Below are 20,220 nucleotides of genomic sequence, written 5' to 3'. Positions count from 1 at the left end.
TAGATCAGTGAACCAAAAAAGACCAAAAAAAATCTGTTCTCCTGGATCTTAGAATATAGTGGCAGGAGACAAAGAAATAATTAAAATATATGCGTATGTCTAAGTGTATATGCCATATATGATGCGTTATATAGACTCATATGTAGATGTGTCTGTTATGCTGGGCATATAGATGATGTATATGCCATTATGTAGCTACTTATATGCTATATATATAGATCCATGTGTAGATACGTCTATGTCTATATTATGCATATAGATAATGTATATACTCTGTTTGTAGATATGTATTTACTATGACAGTGAATGAATCAGGGAAGTTACCAGGGAGTGCCATAAGGAAATGGGTTTCCTGACTCCCCAAGAGCCATGTGGGGCCCGGGGTGTCAGGGATGGTCTCAGGGTGGTGAGCTGTGAGTGATGGCAAGGTCTTGCCAGATTCCCCCAAACTTCCAGAACTCTCCTCTTGACTCTGGTCAGTGGAGTTATGGGAGCCGAGAAGGGCCATATCTGGTGCACTCACTGGGTGTTGACATTCCTAACAAACATCCTTACTGTACCCATTTGTGCTGGACCCGTGAGGTACACCGTCCCGGTCCCTGTCATCAATAAGCAGGGGTAAGGCAATTAGCTGAACAGCTAGACCGCAGCGCAAAGACTCCTTTGGTAGAGCAAGCGGAAGATGGAAGAGGATGTATAGGAGTGACGTAAAGCAAAATGGATCAAGGCAGGCTTCCCAGAGGAGGTGAGTGTCCTCTCAACTGCCTCCTGAAGGAGCCGGCTAGGTCATGGGAGAAGACTGAGAAGGAGGTGACGCCTTGCTGAGGAATTGTGACGGGTTGGCAGAGAAGACACTTTGAAGTGTTTTAATCAAAGAAGCCATATGGTCGGCTTTGTGTGTAGAAGGGTCACACTAACATGGAAAATGAATAGGAGGAATGGCCTGTCATTGGGAAGGCCAGTAGGAGGCAGCTGCAAAACTCTGGGTGAGAGATGGTGGGGGCAAGATGGTGGTGGTGGTAGTGGAGCAGAGTAGAGAAGAAGAATTCGCTAGACGGGGCAGAGATGGACTGGTGGCGGGGGGCGGGGGGCTGGAAATGGAGGGGAGCCCAGGCAGGAAGAGTCACTATGCCAAAAGGGAACTGGGTGTGGCACTTCCCGTGGCCTGGGCAGGCTCCCTTCCTAAGTGCCGTGACCAAGGAAGGTGAGCCAGCCCTGATGCCCGCTCCCTGGCTTGACGGGAAGAGACTCGGATCCACGTGCACCTGCTGGTGTCACGAGTCTCTGACTTTGGGGTACAAACTGAGACACCAGCCAGCACCCCAAGCCCGCTTGCTCAGCGAAGAGAAAAAAACTGACATCGTAGAAAACGTCCAAGTTGAGCTCTGACCAGACAGTCCACGTGTTGTGGGGATTGAAGGGTCCCCTTGCCCCAGGCACAGCGCAAGCTTTCATTACCGTGTGCTTGTTTCCTCTCTGGCTCGTTTTGTTTCTGCTCGATTCTCTGTGAGTAAGCAGATGGTAGGTGCCTTTCACTTTGCATTTCTTCCGTTATGGACTTTTTAGCAGAGGAGACGGGCTCTGCTCATGTGACCGAAGCTAATTCCCGGCCCCCTGAAGCAAAGTTGAACGGACCCTGGCAAAGACCATGCTTGCTCGGCGCTTTGCTAAATTTCCACAGATGTTCCTCTACCAGAGGGCAAACTGAGGAAAGAACAGAAACGATCTTTTGTGACTATAGAACAGCGTATCTCAGTCTACGTGCATGGTGATGAGGTAGACGACACACAGAGAAGAAGCAGGGCGGGGGCGGGGGCAGGGGGAAGGAAGGGAGGGGAAAGGGAAAATATGCAAGCAAGAGAGGAAGGCTAGAAAAGAAAGAAAGAGGCACCAGATCTTATTATTTTCTGTGCACCTTATTAGCTGCATGTATGTACTTGATCTCTCCGGAGCCTCGGTTTTCTCATCTGCAAAATGCAAATTACAATGCCAACTTCTCCATGAGAATGAAAAGAACTGTATCCATTTCGATAAATTCTGATTCCCTTCCCTTTCCAGGGCCGTAACATTTTCATCTGTCCAAGTGGCTAAGAATACCTACCTCTCAGGGTTGCTATGAGGCTCGAATGTACTGTTGGACTCATAGGCTTTTTGCAGATTTTGAAGGGTGACGCAAATGTCGTTTTGGGGTATGATCCAATTTCCGTTTCCTGCTGTACCGCAAGCTGCTAAGTCTATTCACTCACCCCCGTTGATCCTTCCCTCCGCAGCAAACATCCAGTCCTGCTACCAGCTCAGACTCTGTTTTAAAGACAGACTACTGAGAACAGTTAGAACTTACGTCTACAAATGCTTTGGACAGAGCTGTTTGCAAATCCCTCATCATTTTTTTCAGACTCGATTTCAGAAATGAAAGGTTTCATTGCCTCTTATGTACAGCAGCAACGCAAAGCAAATTCAGGACCCCTGGGCACCTGAGTAAGCTCTACAATTAGATTTAAAAACTACAATTCATTGTTCTGATGTTTATGCATGCATAAAGAAATGAATGCTGAAGAGCGGCTGCAGAGATTCATAGAGGAATTTTAGATGCAGCGGCAGCGCCTTGCGTCTTGACATGAATACTCTTCCCGTAGATCCTTAAAACGCCTTTTGTAATGTTTGGATTTCACTGTGAATAGAGAACTAATGTCTTTGAGTTCATATTATGTGCTAAGCATACTGCTTTATTACTCTAACCTCAGAGCCTCCTTTAAGATGTGTGCTTAACCATTCTGGTTTTGCAGATTAAAAATTATGCTCAGAAGAGTTAGTTACCTTGCCCAGGGCTGTGTCACTGGTTAGACTTTGGAGCTATCGGTTCAAACACACAAGGTTTTGGTCCCTCTTGCCACTCACTAACCCATACTCCTAGCTTGTCCCTCCCGTCTTAACTGCTGCTGTAACAAAATACTCCAGACTGCGGGCTTATAAGTAACAGAACTTTATTTCTCACAGTCATGGAGGCTGAAAGTCCAGGATCAAGGTGCTGGCAGATTCAGTGTCTGGTGAGAGCTTTTTGCCTGGTTTGTACATGTGTCCTCACATGGAGGAAGGGGCCAGGGGGTTCTCGGGGGGGGGGGGCTCTTTTATGGGGACGCTGGCCCCATTTGTGAGGGCTTCACATTATTACCTAATCACCCCCCAAAGGCCCAACCTCCAGATACCATCAAGTGGGCATTAGCGTTCAATATACAGATTTGGGGAAACATAAGAACTCCGTCAATAGCACCTCCCTTTCCTTCTTTTCAGTAAACCCAGAAGGGAGGGCTGGTCACTTAAGATCATGTTATGGGCTCAGGTGGGGTCTGTGTGCAAATCCTGCACACAGTGCTCCAAAACATACCAAACACCCCACCAAAAGTGGACCCAAGAGCTGGGGCAGCAAAGCATCAGTTTTGTAAATTTCCAAGCAAATGCTTGCTTTGTCTGCAAAACTATGGTATAAGCTGGAAGACAGGATGTGGTGAAAATCAAGAGGTTACATAGTGTCCATTCTGAATCACCTGGATCTCCACCTGTCTCCCCTACCTACTCCACCCTCCCACACCAGGGTGGGGTTGCACTGCTCCCGTTCCCAGAAAGCACTATACAACGCACATACCCTCCAACCAGTGCCAAAGGAATGAAGAAGACCAGGGCAGTTGTCTATTGGTAATTCCTGGGGGCACCTGAACTTCTGCTCGGGAAAAGATGGCCAAGCCTCTTCTCAAGGAGAAGGTCATGGCTCTGGCTTCCCAAACATCATAGTGGGTCTAGGAGAAGAGGCCCAGCAGATACAGAGGCTAGACAATGGGCAAGAATCCTTTTCCCTATGAAGGCTGATGAGGGGAGGAACAGCCCCTTCTCTCCCCACAAAAAGTGTAATTCAGTGAGTGTTTATGGAGCGCTTTGTGTGCTCAGCTCTCTACCAGGTGTCAACGGAAGAATCCAGAGAAAAGCTGAGCCTTGAAGGCTAGGCAAGACATTCCCCCAGGAGAGAGCACAGAAGTAGAAGGAGCACAGTCCTAAGGAGCCTGTGCCTCAGTGTTGCCTGTGGAGGGCGGAGAGGCGAGACAAGGAGCCCAGGGCCGCTCTCGTGGCCCTGAGCGCCGTGGAGGTCCACGGACTGTGGATGGCAGCAGAGGCCACACGAGAGATGAGATTCCCGCTGAGCGGCTCTCAAGAGTCGCCTTGGCAAGCGTTGCTTCTGCCTCACGCTTTGAAACAAGGCATCCGCATTCTCAGGGGCTGCCTCATGTTATTGAGACGCATCAGCCTCGAAATCGGCCCCCTTTCTCCCGGGACCGCCTGACAAAGCGATCCACCTGCATCCTCCTTCCTGTGCCTCCCCTGGGTGCCCAGTATAATGGTGTGCTGTTCAGGAGTGTTTTTCCAGCCTGTGTGGGGGGAAGTTTCCCATCTGCCCAGAGCCCTCTGGGACCCCACTGCAGCACAGACCTTCTGTTCTTATCTAGAACGCCTGCAGAGATTTCCTGTCAAGGTGATCCTTAAAATCGAAACTGTGCAAGTATTTTTTTTAAAAAGGGGGAAAAAAAAAAAAGAAAACCTCCAACGATGAAAACTGGGGCCGTGGGGAGAGTGACTTCCCAGCCTTGGTGATGCTTCTGCATGCACAGGGGCTTGCCGGGCTTGGTTATTCCCCCGCCTTGCAAATGTCTCATCCCCTGGCTTTCCTGGTGCTACATGCTCCTCTTCTGCTCACTTGATGACATTTCGTAAATTCCTTTTGCTGCCTTCTCTTCTTTCAGCCCTTCAGCTTCTCCTGTGCCTTCATCTGTGGTTCTCTTACTTCTCACCCTCCTTGGGCAAGCTCCCCACTTCTCAGATCTTCAACCACCACCTCATCACCCCAGACCCAGAGTTCCGCTACCACCCCCTCTGACTGCCTAACCTTCTGGACATCTCTAGCCAGATGATCCAGAAGCACCAAAAATGCAGCTGGCCCCAAATCAAGTTCATTATCTTTATCCTCTACCGATCAGCTTCTCTTCCTGCACTTACCAATTAAGACGGTAAAAGCATGAGTGTGATCCTTGATGACACCTCTCTTACACACACACACACACACACACACACACACACACACACACCACTAAGATTACCTCCACGTCTTTCCTTGAATCTCCCAGCTATCAGTGCGGCTACCTTATGTCCCTCTCTTGGTAACTCAGGCCCCAACTTTTTAAACCGCTGTTAAACACTTTCTCTCCTCTTCCCTCTGTCCCCCACTTCCCAGCATGGTTGTCCTTCAGATATGCAGATCTGACCGTGTCCTTTCTGATTAAATATCTGGAGCTTTCTACACAGCATTTATAAGACCCCTTACACTCCAGCCCAACAGCCTCATGACCCGCGTTAGTGGATGTTCTCAACACACAGGTCATTCTTCTTCTCCTGATGCTCTTATGCTCTCCACTTTCCCTCCCTCAAACCCTTTCAAGGCCTGACCCCAATGTCACCTCTTTTGTGAATCCTCCCATGATTGCATTTCCTATTTTCTAAATGATGGTTGCTCAAAGTCCTTTAGAGATCATAGCATGTTATCCAATAGTGCATTGTTTGTATGTCCATATTCCCCTTCAGGTGATGATCTCCTAAAGGATGAGGAAGATATGTCTTGGGGCAAGGTGCCCCAGGATGCCTACCACTGTGCCTGGGAAGCATGAATAAGTAGATGAAACGACATATGCAGAAAAAGATGACCGCAAACATGGGAGATCAGTCACCCACCTAAATGATTAGGATGGCACAGTGGGTTATAAATCATAGCTCCAGCACTAAACTCAGTGACCCCTGGGAAGTTGCTTTTCTCTGAGCCTTAAATCTTCATCTGAAAAAAAGAGATCGAGAGGTGGAAATAAGCTATTCTATAAAGTTAGCATTGTGTCTAGCACATAGAGCTCAGTACATTACCAATACTAGTGTTATTCATAATAAGTGAGAAAATCCAGAAAGAAGGATAGTAAGGCATTGTTAGAAGAAGGTAGGTCCAACTCCATTCACTAAATGTGTGTTTATTGAGCACCAACCAGTGGAAGATGCTGAAGCCACATGGATGAACTCGCTATACAGAGGAAGGAGCCACTTCCATCAAGGGACCCTTAAATGTGCAACAGTTTTCTGGCTGGAAGAGAGGTAGAGAAATTTGAGATGCCAGTGTAGGGCACAAATGGCTGGACAGAGAACAGGGAACAAGGATGAATTCCACATGCTTGCTGGTTGGTTGGTGAAGAAGAGATGACTCCATAGATGGGGGGGAGGGGGGGTTGAGATAACCAAAGTTGCTAGGAACAGCCTGACACCCCGCAGAGGTGTCCAATAGACAGGGACTACCATGGAGCAGAGCTTTGCTGAGACCTTGAAGCTCAAGATGGATACTTGGGAGTGAAGTTGGAAACTTGGGCAAGGATGAATTCTCCTTACCTATGGTTCAGTTTGCACCTTTACTCAGATCCCAAGCAGCATATAGTGTATTCTGTGCAAACCTTTGTCCTCACTACAAACTGAGCAACTTGAAACAGGCGCCAAGTTTCAGTTCTTGGCATCAGAGTAGACCAAGAGGAAAAGAGTTTCATAAAGCCCACCTTGAAGGGGAAAGGGTATGTGGGTCCCTTCTACAGCCAGGGTGTTGAGATAAAATTCCAGGAGAGTGTTGCCTTGGCAACAGTTGCATAGTGAGAAAGATGAATGATAAAAGAAGCAAAAAAAAAAGGGGGGGCAGAATCAATAAATCAAGCGAAATACCTGAGGGTCATTCCAAAGTTTCTCACTAGAGAGAATATTCTGGGGGTGGGTGTAATAAAAATGTCTCCTGCTAATGATCTTTTTCTTGAACAAACAGAACTCTAGAGAATTATTGGGTATCAGGGGCGGGAAAGGGCACTCAGGGATGTGATTGCCAGTATTGTCCAGTGAGTGGGGGTCAGACAGTTAACGCCAAGTGACCCAACATTCTGGGTTTCCCTGCAGGGTGATGCCAATGGCCATCCAGTTTTCCATCCTGATTATGCTGCACTCGGCTCTGGTCCTCATCACCACGGCAGAAGATTATAAGTGTTTGCCTCTCGTCCTGCGGAAAACTTGCTGTTGGATTAACGAGACCTACTTAGCCCGGAACGTCATCATCTTTGCATCCATCTTGATTAATTTCCTGGGCGCCATCTTGAATATCGTAAGCATTCCAACCCCACCAACCCTCTGGCTTCTAGTGTGCAGTCAGGGATGAAGAGTTATGGAGCCTGCCGCTTTTGCATTGCCTTCCTCGATACCACTTACCGTCATGTGCCTGGTCCAGCCCCAAGCTTAGGGACAGAGAACAGAGATGAGGCTACTGTCAACTGTGCATTTTACTGGTGGCAAATTGTCTTCTTCCCAGTGGGGGAGGTTATTTGCTCCAAAGGAGCTCAAACACCCTTAAGTCTCTGTATTGTCAGTGGCCCATCAGTTAGAATCATAAATAAGAGTTACCTTTCATTAAGTCCCTACCTGCTATGTGCCATGCACTGAAGGAGAAGCTGTATGTGTTTTACTTATTTAATCCTCACATGAACTCCGTGAGGTAAGTCTCATTATCCCCACTTTATGGCTGAGGAAACTGAGGCTCAGAGACATGAAATAACTTGCAAATAAGGTCTGTCTGACTCCATGACTCACGCTCATTCTCAAATGTTAAATTGTATCTCTGGGAGTGGGGGGATGGAAGTAAAATAGCTGTCCTTTCTTGAGCACCTACTAGGTGCTACAGGTAGGTATTACTGTTCCCATGTAATGGATAAGGAAACTGCATTTCAGGAAGGCTGAGACCTTGCCTGTGACTTTCTCAGAGTTCATATTGGATGTGATGTATTGAACTCAGATGACTCTCCAGCTGCCATATTTATCATTGTCTTCAATTCAGTGATCCATGTTTTAATGATTTCATTTTCTCTCTCAAAAGATAACATTATAGCGATAGCATTTTCTGTGTATCGACAGTCTGTGTTGTCCATGACTTAGTGAATCTAGATTTTAGGAGTGATTTATCCGGTTCCAGGTTATGAACTTGGCAGGTTGAAAGGGGCTAGTTGAGGCATCATCTTGTGGCTGAACTCATCATTGTGCCCTTTGGGCCTCAGAGAAGTTCTCCACGTGTTCGGGGATGCCCTGTGGACTCCCACAATTGTCAACCTGTGAGTTAGAGGCTTGCACTGCCTGAAATCCATTGCCCAGAATGGCCCAATAATTAGTTAGAGTGTACGTTGGCTCTCAAGTTCTGTGGTTGGCCTTGTAGTAAAGGATTCTATGGGATAAAGAAAGAGAAAAATCATAATCTAACCAAGTCATCCTCTAATGAATATTTTACACATTATTGCAGTTGAAAATGGAGGTGCTTAGGACCATTGATCATGGCTTGTGGAGGTGTAGCCGAGATCTCAAGTCTTGATGAATCAGGTAGTTCTGGGGTGCAGGAGTTGGAAGTAAATTCGGTGACTGTAGGTCAGGGTTATCTCTCGGGCCGCCCGTGCCACAGCGATGCAATAGGACGTTCAGAGGCTTTGGAGTCAGATAGACCTGCGATCAAGTCTCAGCTCTACCGCTTACCAGCTCGGGGATCCTAGACAAGTTACTTTAATTCTCAGAGTTTCATGTTTTTCGATCGTAAACTGGGGATAAAAATAGCTACATCACACGGTGCTTGTGAGGCATTTTTGTCCAAAGTGTCTGGCACAGAGGAGGCATTCGGCCAATGGTAGCTATTCTTTTCTGAGCACCACAAAATCTGCAGCAGTTGCTGGCCTAGAGAACGCCCCCCCGCCCCATGCCAAGAGTCTTCTTGGAAAATGTGCCCCTCAGAGCCCTAGAATCCTCCTAGCTTTTGATGAGGAGACAGGCTTCAAGCATCCCCCAGGGGGATGCCCCCTCCTGCCATCTGGCTCTCTTGGGAGCCCCACAAACACACCTCAGTGACCCTGTGTGATGGGGCCAGCAGAGCTGTCTCAACCTGGCTTCCTGACTGGCTTGCAAATGCTTTTTCGGAGCCAGCGCCTTGTTTAAAATGAAAGAAGAGATCCCAGCTGGCACCTCCGATCTGGAATGACGCAGTGACGGCACGCACTCCTCGGTTCCCAGCACTCACACTGACTTTGTTGTTCCTGTGTTGTTTTTTTGTTTTGTTTTGTTTTGTTGTTGTTGTTCTTTTTTTTTTTTTTTAATCCGCAGCTGTGGTGTGATTTTGACAAGTCGATACCCTTGAAGAACCTGACTTTCAATTCCTCAGCTGTGTTTACAGATATCTGCTCCTACCCAGAGGTATTTATTCTCGAGCTCCCCTTGGCGAGACCTGGGCCTAGGGATCTCCTCCACCAGCTGCCCACAAGCAGGACTGGCTGAAGGGCCTTTGAAAGCGCTCCAGAGACCTGTCCCCTTTTTCTGCCTCCTCCTCCTTCCTCTCTTCTGCCTTTCCTTCTCTCCCCCCTTCCCTCCTCCCACTTCTAGCCTTTCCCTATTCGCCCTTCTTCTTCCTCCTCCTTGCTTTCCTTCTTCACCTTTATTGCTATCCATTTTCCTCCTCTTTCTCCCCCTCCCCCACTCATTTCCCTGGCTCATCTCAAAATCCTATAGCAGAATGTGCTGTTGCTTCCGGTGTAGGCAGGCTGCAGAGCTATGGCTCAGATGGTGTTTGCTGCACTGAAGAAGGAGGAAAGGGGGGGGAAGGAAAAGAGGAAGGCAGGAAGGAAGGGAGAGAGGAGGGGAAGGAGAGAAAAAGGAGGAAGGAAGGCAGGGAGGGAGGGAAGGGGAAGGAAGAGAGGGAGGGAAGAGGGAGGAAGAAGGAAAGGAATAAATAAGAGGAAGGAAGGGAGGGAAGGGGGAAGGGAAGAGGGAAAAGAGGAAGGAAGGCAGGGAAGGGGGAGGAAGGGGAAAGAAGGGAGGGAGGGGGAAGGAAGGGGATGAGGAAGAAGGATGGGAAGAAGGAAGGGGAAGGAAGGAAGGGGGAAGGGAGGAAGGGGAGGAAGAGACAGAAAGCAGGGAGGGAGGGTGGGAGGAGGAAAGTAGGAAGGGAAGGGGAAGGAGAGGAAAAGGAAGGCAGTAGAAGGAAGGAAGGAAGGAAGGGAAGGAGGGAAGGAAGACGGAAGGGAGCTAGTAATTCACAAACACAGAAAACCACAACTAAAAGCAAAGCACAGTACACAGAGTCAGGAGGTGTCCCAACAGACACCCGCCATGATTATGTAAGTCTCACCTTCCCTTGCCCAGAGAGCCACTGGTCTGGCTCTGGACCTTGGGGGTCAAGCCTGAAGCACTGGGCAAAGGACGATCTTAGGCTGTTGGCCATGGCCCAGACCTTTACATCTGGGGACAGAAGTTCTGAGTCAGGAGAAAGGACAGCTGGGATGTCCCAGCAGATCCCAGCCAACCTCACACCCTGAGGACCCAGGTAGACCCTTGTTCTCTAAGACCCTGCCAACACCTGGGTGGAAGAAAGGCTCTCTCTGTCTCAGCCAGGTGTGAGAAATCGGTGTGAGGGATGCTCCGAAAGGGAGAGAAAGCCTCAGGCCCCACACAAGGCAGAGACCATCTATGTGATATGCATCATTAAATCCCCAAGCTGAGGCAGGCGCAGGCTGTCATCTCCACCTCATAGGTAACACAACAAGGTCCCGGAGAGTCACTTGCTCGGTGCCGCTCAGTACCACTCCTTCCTGCCTTTCATCCTTCCTCCCTTCTCTCCCTCCTTCTTTCCTCCTGTCCTTCTCTTCTTAATTCAGTTATCAAGACTTGGAACTGCAGCTCAAACCATATCTGGCTTGCTCTTGACCTCATGCTTCTGAATCCAGGCTCGGTCCCTAGGGAGGAACTAGGCATTTCTTGAGGAGGTCCAGGGCAGGAGGGGGCTTACTCTCACTGGGGGACCTCTTCCCACCAAGTAATGAGTGAGCACAGATTTCATGGACTCTTTGGGACACCAGCTCCCCTAGAATGTCTCGGTTTGGAGGGCAGGAGGAGTGTCCCAAGAGGCAGTAAGTCAGCCGACAGTCAGATACGTGGAGCTAGGCAGGGCTGGACTTCACTCACCACAAGCCCTTGCACTCGCTCCCAGTGGATTCTTGAGTCAGCTCTTATTCTCTCGGAACCTCAGTTTCATTGTCTGTAGAGTGGGAAGAACAATACCTTCTTCATATGGCTTTTGTGGGAGTATCACGTTCTCATGGTGCTCCCTAGGTGAGTTAGCAGATGCTGAGCTCCCCACGTCATCTGACTTGAGGGTGGTGCTCATGAACTAGTGATCTGGGCTTCCGCGTCACTCTACAACAGTGTATATACCCTTGACCCCAACCCAAGCCCCCACACTCAGGACCACAGCACACATGGCGTTGCTGGTCCTCAGAAAGTGGCGTATCATCTCTGTGCCTCAGTTTTCTTATCTATAAAACGAGGATGAAAGGAGAACCTTCCTCAACGGTGGTTGCGAGATCAAGTGAATTAATTCATGTCGAGTGTCTAAAGGAACACCAGGGACAGAGTATCTGCTCATTAAACATCAGCCGTGATGTATTTATTACTTCCTGTGGAAAGGTTTTGAGCCCACAACTCCAATATATGTTTACCTGGAAGTTACATTCCTCTATCACTGTGCGAATGTATCGTGTACATTAAGGACCGTATTCAAAAAATAAAAATGTTTTTAAAAAATGAGATAAAATAAAGAAGCGTTTCAATACTTTCCTCCCACAACCAAAGGATGATCTTGCTCAGGAGTCAGCAAATGGTGGCCTCCAGCCAAATACGACCTGCCACCTGTTTTGTAAGTAAAGTTTGACTGGGGCTTGGCCACACCCATTTATTACCGATCACCTGTGGCTGCTTGTACAGTTGGCAGAGTTGAGTAGTTGCAACAGAGACAGCGTGACCCACTAAAGCCAAAATACATCCCGTCTGGCCCTTTACAGACAAAGTTTGCTAACTCCAGGCATCCCCGCAGATGCAGGACACCCACTAGCCAAAAAGATGGGGAGCTGGACTCCTTCCATCACCAATTACCACCACCAACCCAATTTGACCAACCAGTTGCCATCTTGATATACATGGCTATGCTTCTCTACCTAACAATTTGTCTACCAAAAAGGAATGAGAACTTCAGACCTTGTAAAAGGCTTAATCGGCACACAGCCCCACCCATCGCTCGCCCATGTGTGTGTCCCCAGGCAAATCACTTCGTCTCCCTGAGCTTTGGTTTCTTCACCCGCCCTCTCTACCTCACCCCCTGAGACACAGCACTCAGTCCGAAAATGTGTTATGAACTGGGTGATGTGATATAACAATAAGAGGCTGTTCTAATATCTGGTATTAAGTATAATGTAGTCTTGAACTAGAGCTTGCCAGTTCCTAAAAATGAATGCAGATGCAGTAAATGAGAGTGAAGAAGGCTGCATTCCAGCTATGATTTGAGAAGTAGGCTGGGGGAGGAAGGAAGCACGGGTCTGTAAAACGAATGTAGATCCCATGCACTAACCTGTCTGGGGTCCTTGGCAGGTTCCAAGGGAGGACCTGCATTTTAGAGTCGACCCCCTTTATTGTCTTCGCTGGCACAGTTTAATAGTCAACTATATTTGCAAGAACAATAAGAGCCTGCTAACATTTTAAAGGGTCCTAAGAGCCAGTCTTGCCTAGGGGTGGAATTATCTGTGTCTTTGCTCATTAAATATCAGCTGTCATGATGAAGAAGATGAGAGACGAAGGGGAGGGGGGTACATTGAAAAAGAAGGAGATGGAAGAAAAGCCAGAAGGAGCCAAAAAAGAGGGAGAGAAACAATTAAAAGAAAAAGAAATCTGTGAACAAGCAAATAAGCAGATTTTTTAAATTCTGAAAGCGGCTATAAAAACTAGGCCCTTCCTTTCTCTGGTCAACTCCTCAGAGAGGAGTCTGAATGCCATGTGATTTCGGTGGGAACGCTATTCAGTGTGGTCTAAAATGCCCCAGCTGCTCTTCAGGATACATTTAGGTTTTCCCACACTTTTGCAGGCCCACCAGAACATTCTAACAAAGAATGAGCGTGAGATGGCTTCACTATCATTTCAGAACGTTTTTTAAGTTGAACAGGGGGGATGTTCTACAAGCTCGTTTTGCTCCCACACTGAGCCAATTTTATATTATGCCTAAGCACATGAAGAAGATTAATGTGTTTTCTTTCCCAGATGATAATCAATTTTTGGAATTGCCTTTCCCCACAAAGCGCCAAAAAGCCATAAAAGCAGTGTGAGCCAGAAACCAACAAGCCCCAGTTCACCAAAGCTTAGACTTAGGTCTTCAAGGACATTAACAGAACATGGAAAACAGAACAGGAGGGTGGGAGAGGCAGTGTGCTCACCTCAAATGAGCGAGGACTCTTCCGCCGTTGACTTACTGTGTGGCCTTGGACAGGTCACTTAACTTCTCTGAGCCTTCGTTTTCTCACCTGTTTCATGGGATTATTAACAATACCTATCCCGGGGCGCCTGGGTGGCTTAGTCGGTTGAGCGTCCGACTTTTGCTTAGGTCATGATCTCGTGGTTCGTGGGCTCGAGCCCCGCGTCGGGCTCTGTGCTGACTGCCAGCTCTTAGCCTGGAGCCTGTTTCAGAGTCTGTGTCTCCCTCTCTCTCTGACCCTCCCCTGCTCACGCTGTCTCTCTCTCTCTCTCTCTTTCCTAGAAATAAATATAAATATTTAAAAAAAAAACACAAAAAAACAATACCTATCCCATAAGGTTGTTTGGGTGACAGATAGGATCACATACGGTAAACACTGAATCTCATGAACAGGAAGATCATGACCGGAGCTGAGATCAAAAGTCAGATGCTTAATGGACTGAGCCACCCAGGCGCCCTAAAACACTTATCAAATGTTAGTTTCTTTCTTTCTTGAAGTCTTTGGTACCTTGGGGAAAATAGTGCCTGCCCACGTGGCATTTAAGGAAGACGGGGCTGGAACACATTTTTTTTTAAATGCACAGGGCTTTTGCGCTCCAAACATGAGATCATCTACATGATTATGTGTCCGATGTGTGACTAAAAACTTGAACAGGCCATCTTTTCATAGTTATTTCCCTTTCATAATACTGCTCTTCTGGCTTCACCCATTGTATACAAGATGGTGACCACCTTGCATTGCATTGTTCTCAGGGAGCCAGATCCTTCTAGACTCCACACTGCTGCCCATGCCCAGGGAGTAGCCTTGGAAGGCACACACTTATTCCAACAATGCCACTGTGTTCCTCTCTTCCTCTTGTTCTTAGCTGACCACACACACTTCCTAGATGTATGTTTAACGATGTCAAATTGCTGTCCTTTGGGAACATGTTTAATTTCTGAAAGTCACTGAGATGCGTGTGCTGGCTAGACATTGCTGTTTAGGAATCAAATACAGAGAGACTGCACTCTTGATGTTTTTGAAAAATGGATTGGGATGGTAATTTACAAGGATCTGAGCTCAGCCATCCAAGAAGCAGAGCCAAGACAGGCCCAGAGTCTTCCAAGTGACCACAGTGAATCGACCAGTAAGCACTGCCAAGATCAGCAGCATCCTGTATTTTCAAAAATATTTTCCAGGGATGCCTTTCCATAAGAGATAGCTACTGTGCATACTCTGAGATTATGTTTGCTTCATAGCTTTCCTGGGATAATCATTATTTATAGATGTCATTAATATAGGCGTGTCTTCCCAGGAAGGATTTTGAGGTCAAAGTATTGACTGAGAATGTAGTTGCTTCTAGGAAATTTCTAGAATAGTCCATCTGCCCTCAACACAAGTCAGACATAAACATTACATCTACTTGTGTTTTTTCTTTGAGACATCTAAGCTAATAACTATAATGAACTAAGGAACGCTTGCCTTTATTCCCCTGGTATGGGGGTATGGTGGGGGGGGAATGTCAATGATGGAAATCAGGATCTAGAATAAGCCAAAGCACAGGAAGATTGTACCAGAGCACACAGCATCGACAAAACGCCTCTTTCCCCTGCCTCACACAAGCCAGTAAACAGTGGGGAACGTCAGGTTGGCTGTATCTCTTCCCGCACCCATGGAAGTTCCTGACACCATCACGCTGGATCGCATGGGGAGGGGAGGCTCAAGAGGAAGCAGAGCAGCCCCTGGCCTTGGCCTCTGGGCCCTTCATTCTGCTGCTTGTACTAAGGGTTATAATTGAGAATCAGGTTTTGTGTGGATCAGAATGTGTGGCTTCTTCCTTTGAATGGCAGCGATTTTTGAAAATGTTGACTCTCTGCCCCTCTTGTTCTGTGAGTTCCTAATGCCACAGGGTTTGCAGCAACCAGATGGGCACAGAAGCCCGGCTTGAGTGACTTCCGTGGGTCGGAGTTCAAGGACTCCTTCAGGTTATCACTGTGCAATACTCTTTCCCTTCCCCTTCTAGGAGGACAGTATGCACCTGTTGCTGAGGTCATTTATGACACTTTATGACAATGTCCTGACATTAGCTTGATGTCTTCTGGCCTGGCACAATTCTTGGTGCCTGATAGATCCTCATTTAACAAGTGTGGAGGAACGAATTTGTGGTTTAGTTGGCAAAATACTTGTTTCCTGCAAATTTAATTGGATATTTATTGCTCCCCTTGACCCTTTGTGTGACATGGACTCCAATTTCTCTTCAGTAAAGACTTAAAAGGAATTGCCTGATTTCTAATTCCCCAAGTCAGTGTATTATCTGAAAGAAGAAAATCTCAATTATTTGGAAGCAGAAAAATGTTATATATACTTCTCTTTTCTGTAAAATGGATATAAGAATAGTGGATCATTTTAAGAGTTAAGTAAAATGAAGAATATAAAGTCATTCATAAAGGACCTTACACAGGATCTGTGCTCAGCAGATGCTCAGTTATAATTATTACTTCCACCTTCCACCAACTTACCCCTGATGCATAGGCGTCCGCACCCCCACCTGACACCCCCCACCACCCATCTCACCTTGTGTTCATCTAACGTCAGGACCTAGGTTGCCTCACACTTGCACATCTTCCATGTTTGTCTCCCTTCTCCAACCCACATTTCAGCCTCGCTACCAAAATGCCTCTGACCTTGTTTTTCCTAACATGGGTACCAGTGGCTATAACTAGTGCCCACTGCGGCGATCTTTCTATTTTCCTGGTCAAAACTGATGTGTCATTATTGGGTCTCTTTTCCCCCTAGAATGCACAGCTTATGTGTTTTCTTTATCAGAGATTGCTGGAAACTGCCCCATCCCTAACATTTCTCATACAAATCCTGGTGTTATTATTTTTCATCATTAAAACCTAGGAAGAAGCAGGGGCACCTGGGTGGCTCAGTCAGTTGGGCATCCGGCTCTTGTGTTCTGCTCAGGTCATGATCTCACAGTTCATGGGATTGAGCCCCGCATTGGGCTTCTGTGCTACCAGCGTGGAGCCTGCTTGGGATTCTCTCTCTCCCTTTCTCTCTGTGCCTCTCCTGCTCTCTCTCTCTCACTCTCTCTCTCTAAATAAATAAATTAATAAACTAAAAAAAAAAAAAAACCAGGAAGAAGGCAGAGAACCCCATGACAACGTGGGATGTAGACTTCTTGGGAATACAGGGACTCACTGAAAAACAGTGCATTCCACCCATTGCCTCATTTGATATTGGGTGTTACGATCAGATTAAAGAACTTTACAGATGGAAATAATCCGCTCCAAAGCCATGTCCCCTCTATGCCCGTATTTTGCATTACTGTGATTGTAGTGCATATAAATTTTTATATCCTGCTTTCCACTATTAAGTTATTTTGAAGACATTTTCTACATGTTGCCTTTGAAATGTTCTTCTCAAAATCTCTTTGTCTATGGAGATTTTTTTAATGTTTATTTTTATTTTTGAGAGAGAGAGTGTGTGTGTGTGTGCACGCACTTGAGCAGGGGAGGGACAGAGATAGAAGGGAACAGAGGATCTGAAGCAGGCTCCGTGGTAATACTAGAGACCCCAATGTGGGGCTCGAATTCACGAACCATGAGATCATGACCTGAGCCTGTATGCCGCTCAGCCGACTGAACCACCCATGTGCCCCATCTATGGTTATTTTTATTTTCTGGACTCTATGCTTTTCCCTGTCTTCTCATTGTTCACTCACACCCCCAACAATCCCTAATCAATGATCTTATTTCTCTCCTCCCAAAGCCCCTAAAATATGGGAGTCTCTACATTTTCGTCTCTGTATCTTCTGTCTTTTCTTTTCATGTTCTGCTTGGGTGGTCTCCACAGCTGTGGGGTCAACTCAACGATGTCACCTAAACGTCTCCAGCCCCATCTGTTTTCTGAACCCCAGCCTCACACCTGCAGTGGCCATGAACTATCTTTATTGAATCACCCTCAATACCTAACGCTTGAGAAGCCTAAAACCGAATGCATCCACTTTCCCTCTCCTCATTCCACAGTTTTTTTTCTCTTAGTTAATATAGACTAATCCTTGCTGGAATGCTTAGCGCCCGTTCTGACTCCTCTCTCTCCTCCCCTTCACATAAAACTAGCTCCTGCCTCGTCTATTGGATAGGTCCCCAAACTTGTCTTTAAACCTTCAGCGTTTCTCTGTTAATTACAATCCATCCTGTACTTGCCCACGTCACAGTTTATTCCTAGATCTACAGAATCCATTGCAAACCTGAAACCCATCCATGGCTCCTTGAGAACTTTGGAGTATAGGGCAGACTTCCAGTGGTACATATGAGAATTTTTACAACGTGGCTTTGCCGCCTGTCTCTGCCTTGCCACACCTGTGAACCCCTTAAAGCTGGGACCCCTGAAGGGAACATTCTAGAGGCTGTGGGGCTTCTGAGTTCCCGGGGTGACTTATAGAACACAGAGACTGTCATTTGACAGAAATTTAGTAATTGTGTCAGGTCCAGCATCCTCCCACGTTACAGGAAATGTGCAATGTATGGGGTCCAGATCCAACTGAAAGAGAGGTTTTCACAAAGTCCTAATACTCCGGTAGCTTCCTGTTCCTCTCCATTTTCTGGTCTCACTCCCAGTATTCATTCAAGCTACAAAAGAGACAGAGGAGAAGCTCCTGACGTTATTTATCCAGGGGCTCCATTCCTTTGGTGTCCTGTGATTTACAGCATCACGATGAGGCTCAACTTTATACTCTAAGGCAGAAATTTCCCTACACTGTGCAAGGTAATGACAGGGTGGTTCCTTTCAGTGGAATGGAGGGAAGTGGTAGAGCTGGAGAGAGAGCACTAACCCGTTGGTTGAGATCAGAAAAGGAGAAAGATCCATCCGTCCATTCGGCAAGTGTGGGACTGTATTAAACTATGATGATTTCAGACGTCTTGGCAGAGAAAGGAGGAGGGCAATTCATTTTAAATTTATCTGCCTGCCTGTGTTCCTACCTCTCATTATGATTTGTGATTTTTTAACATACCGCAGGAGTGCTATGGATTGGTCTTTTGTGCTCTTGAGTTCATGTCATTCTATCTTCCTAGAATGGTCTTCCCTTTCCATTTTCTGTCGTGTGAATCCTATCCATCCCTCAGGTCCAGTTTAGATCCACCTGCCCCACAAATTCTTCTCCAGACATGTGTTCCTTCTGCCCCCGTGCTCCATCATATTTGATCATGTTGCTGGGAGAGCACTTTCCACAGCACGGTGTTACTGGTGTTTCCATGCCTGCTTCACCTCTTAGACCACAGGGTGTGGTCCAGGCCATCTCTCACTCACCTTGGAATTCCCAACACCTAGCACTCCAGAAATCCTCATTACGCTTTTTAAACTTAACTATTGTGCCCTCGTCAAGTTTTGCTCAAGGGCACAATCATTTTGACAGCTTTGATTTAATACATGATTCATAATTTGCTCTGATAAAATGTGCACAACTCTTCATCATGATGCAGGTAACGATGACACAGGACGCCTTGGGTCTATTTATCTTCCCTCTCTATTTGTTAAAATGATGGCATGGAGACATCAAGATGAGTTACCCAAAAATCTTGCCAAGGGAAGATCTTAGAGATGGAAAGAAACCACCTCAGACATTTGAGAGAAGGACAGAATTGGACTTACCAAGAAAGAGAAACAGAAGTGAAGGGCACCCCAGACAGGGATGTCTCTAGGAACACTGCCTTACTCATTGCTGAGTCTACCCCCATGCATCACAATGGCACTGGACCTTTGCCCTGAGTGGGGTCTCATCATGGTGTTGTCACTTGATATCACTGTTGAAAGTATACACTCATTAGTTGTTTTGGCTTAGGAACCCAATAAACCTGTCTTCTGTAGTTGTTTGGAGATTCTAGAAATACCTACTGGTCTCCTCTTCCCATACAGAAGTTGTCTGTCTATATAATAGGAGAGAGGAGACCACCAATTGCTACATAGAGCCATGCATAACAGGGATGGAATGGATTTGCAGAATTATCACGCTCCGTATGCCCACTGGAGTCACATGGACGCACATGGATTGCTCTCAGGTGTCCTTGGTGCCATTTCCCAGTTGTGAGAATTTGAACGGCTTACATCAGCTCTTTGAGCCTCTATCTCTTCATCCATGAAATGGGAAATATGATTCCCATTGTAGCCAGTTATTTTGAAAATTGCAAGGGAAAAAGTGTGTTAAGATCAAAGTACTGCTACCAAGTGGGCCTTGATAATGTAGGTTTTATTCTTTTTTCCTACTGGATTGTCCTGCCATCCAGAATGATACAGTGAGATGCTTCTGTCAGAAAAGTGGGCTGAACAGCACCCTCCTGAAGGCTGAGCTGTGGCTGGGCAGACTGACTGGTAGGGGCCACTCTGGTATTCCAGCTTGAGTGGTCCCAAACTTGCCCTTTGAACAGCTACTTCCAATACAAGGAGCTAGATCTTATCTTGGGTATGGGGGGTGGGGGTGCTGTGGAGGAACGAGGCAGTTTCCAGGCCACCTGGAGATGTGCACCAAGGCTTCTCGAGGAAAGGACACCCGAGCTCACACTTGTCAGAGAAGTGAGGCTAAGTCACATGGACGAGCTTTAAGCAAGAGGTAGGATGCAAAGCACAGAGGCCCAGAAAAGTCCAGAAACAGCCGTGGGAGACACAAGGAGATGGTGAGGCTGAAGCACTATGTTGGGTTTGGAAAGTAAAGGGGGATCTGATCTGTTATGACCTTGTGAGCTTCTGACGCAGAAAGGAAAATGCCATTGGAGGGAATGGTGAGCCCTGGAAGACCTTCAGGCCGAGGAGT

The 20,220-nt window shown here is 47.0% G+C and overlaps 1 protein-coding gene across 1 annotated transcript in view; it reads left to right on the top strand.

The window, feature by feature from the left end:
• ADCY8 (adenylate cyclase 8) overlaps positions 1-20,220 on the top strand; it is a 217,938-nt gene that overhangs the window by 156,469 nt on the left and 41,249 nt on the right. The window contains exons 10-11 of the mRNA XM_039219469.1: positions 7,012-7,213; positions 9,241-9,330. Of these exons, the coding sequence (XP_039075400.1) occupies positions 7,012-7,213; positions 9,241-9,330 (292 nt within the window). The remainder of the gene's footprint in view (positions 1-7,011; positions 7,214-9,240; positions 9,331-20,220) is intronic.

Source organism: Hyaena hyaena, unplaced genomic scaffold (assembly GCF_003009895.1).
Source record: "Hyaena hyaena isolate Hyena2069 unplaced genomic scaffold, ASM300989v1 scaffold_820, whole genome shotgun sequence".
NCBI lineage: Eukaryota > Metazoa > Chordata > Mammalia > Carnivora > Hyaenidae > Hyaena > Hyaena hyaena.
Note: the sequence above shows the minus strand (reverse complement) of the source record. Positions and strands in the feature narration are given on the sequence as shown.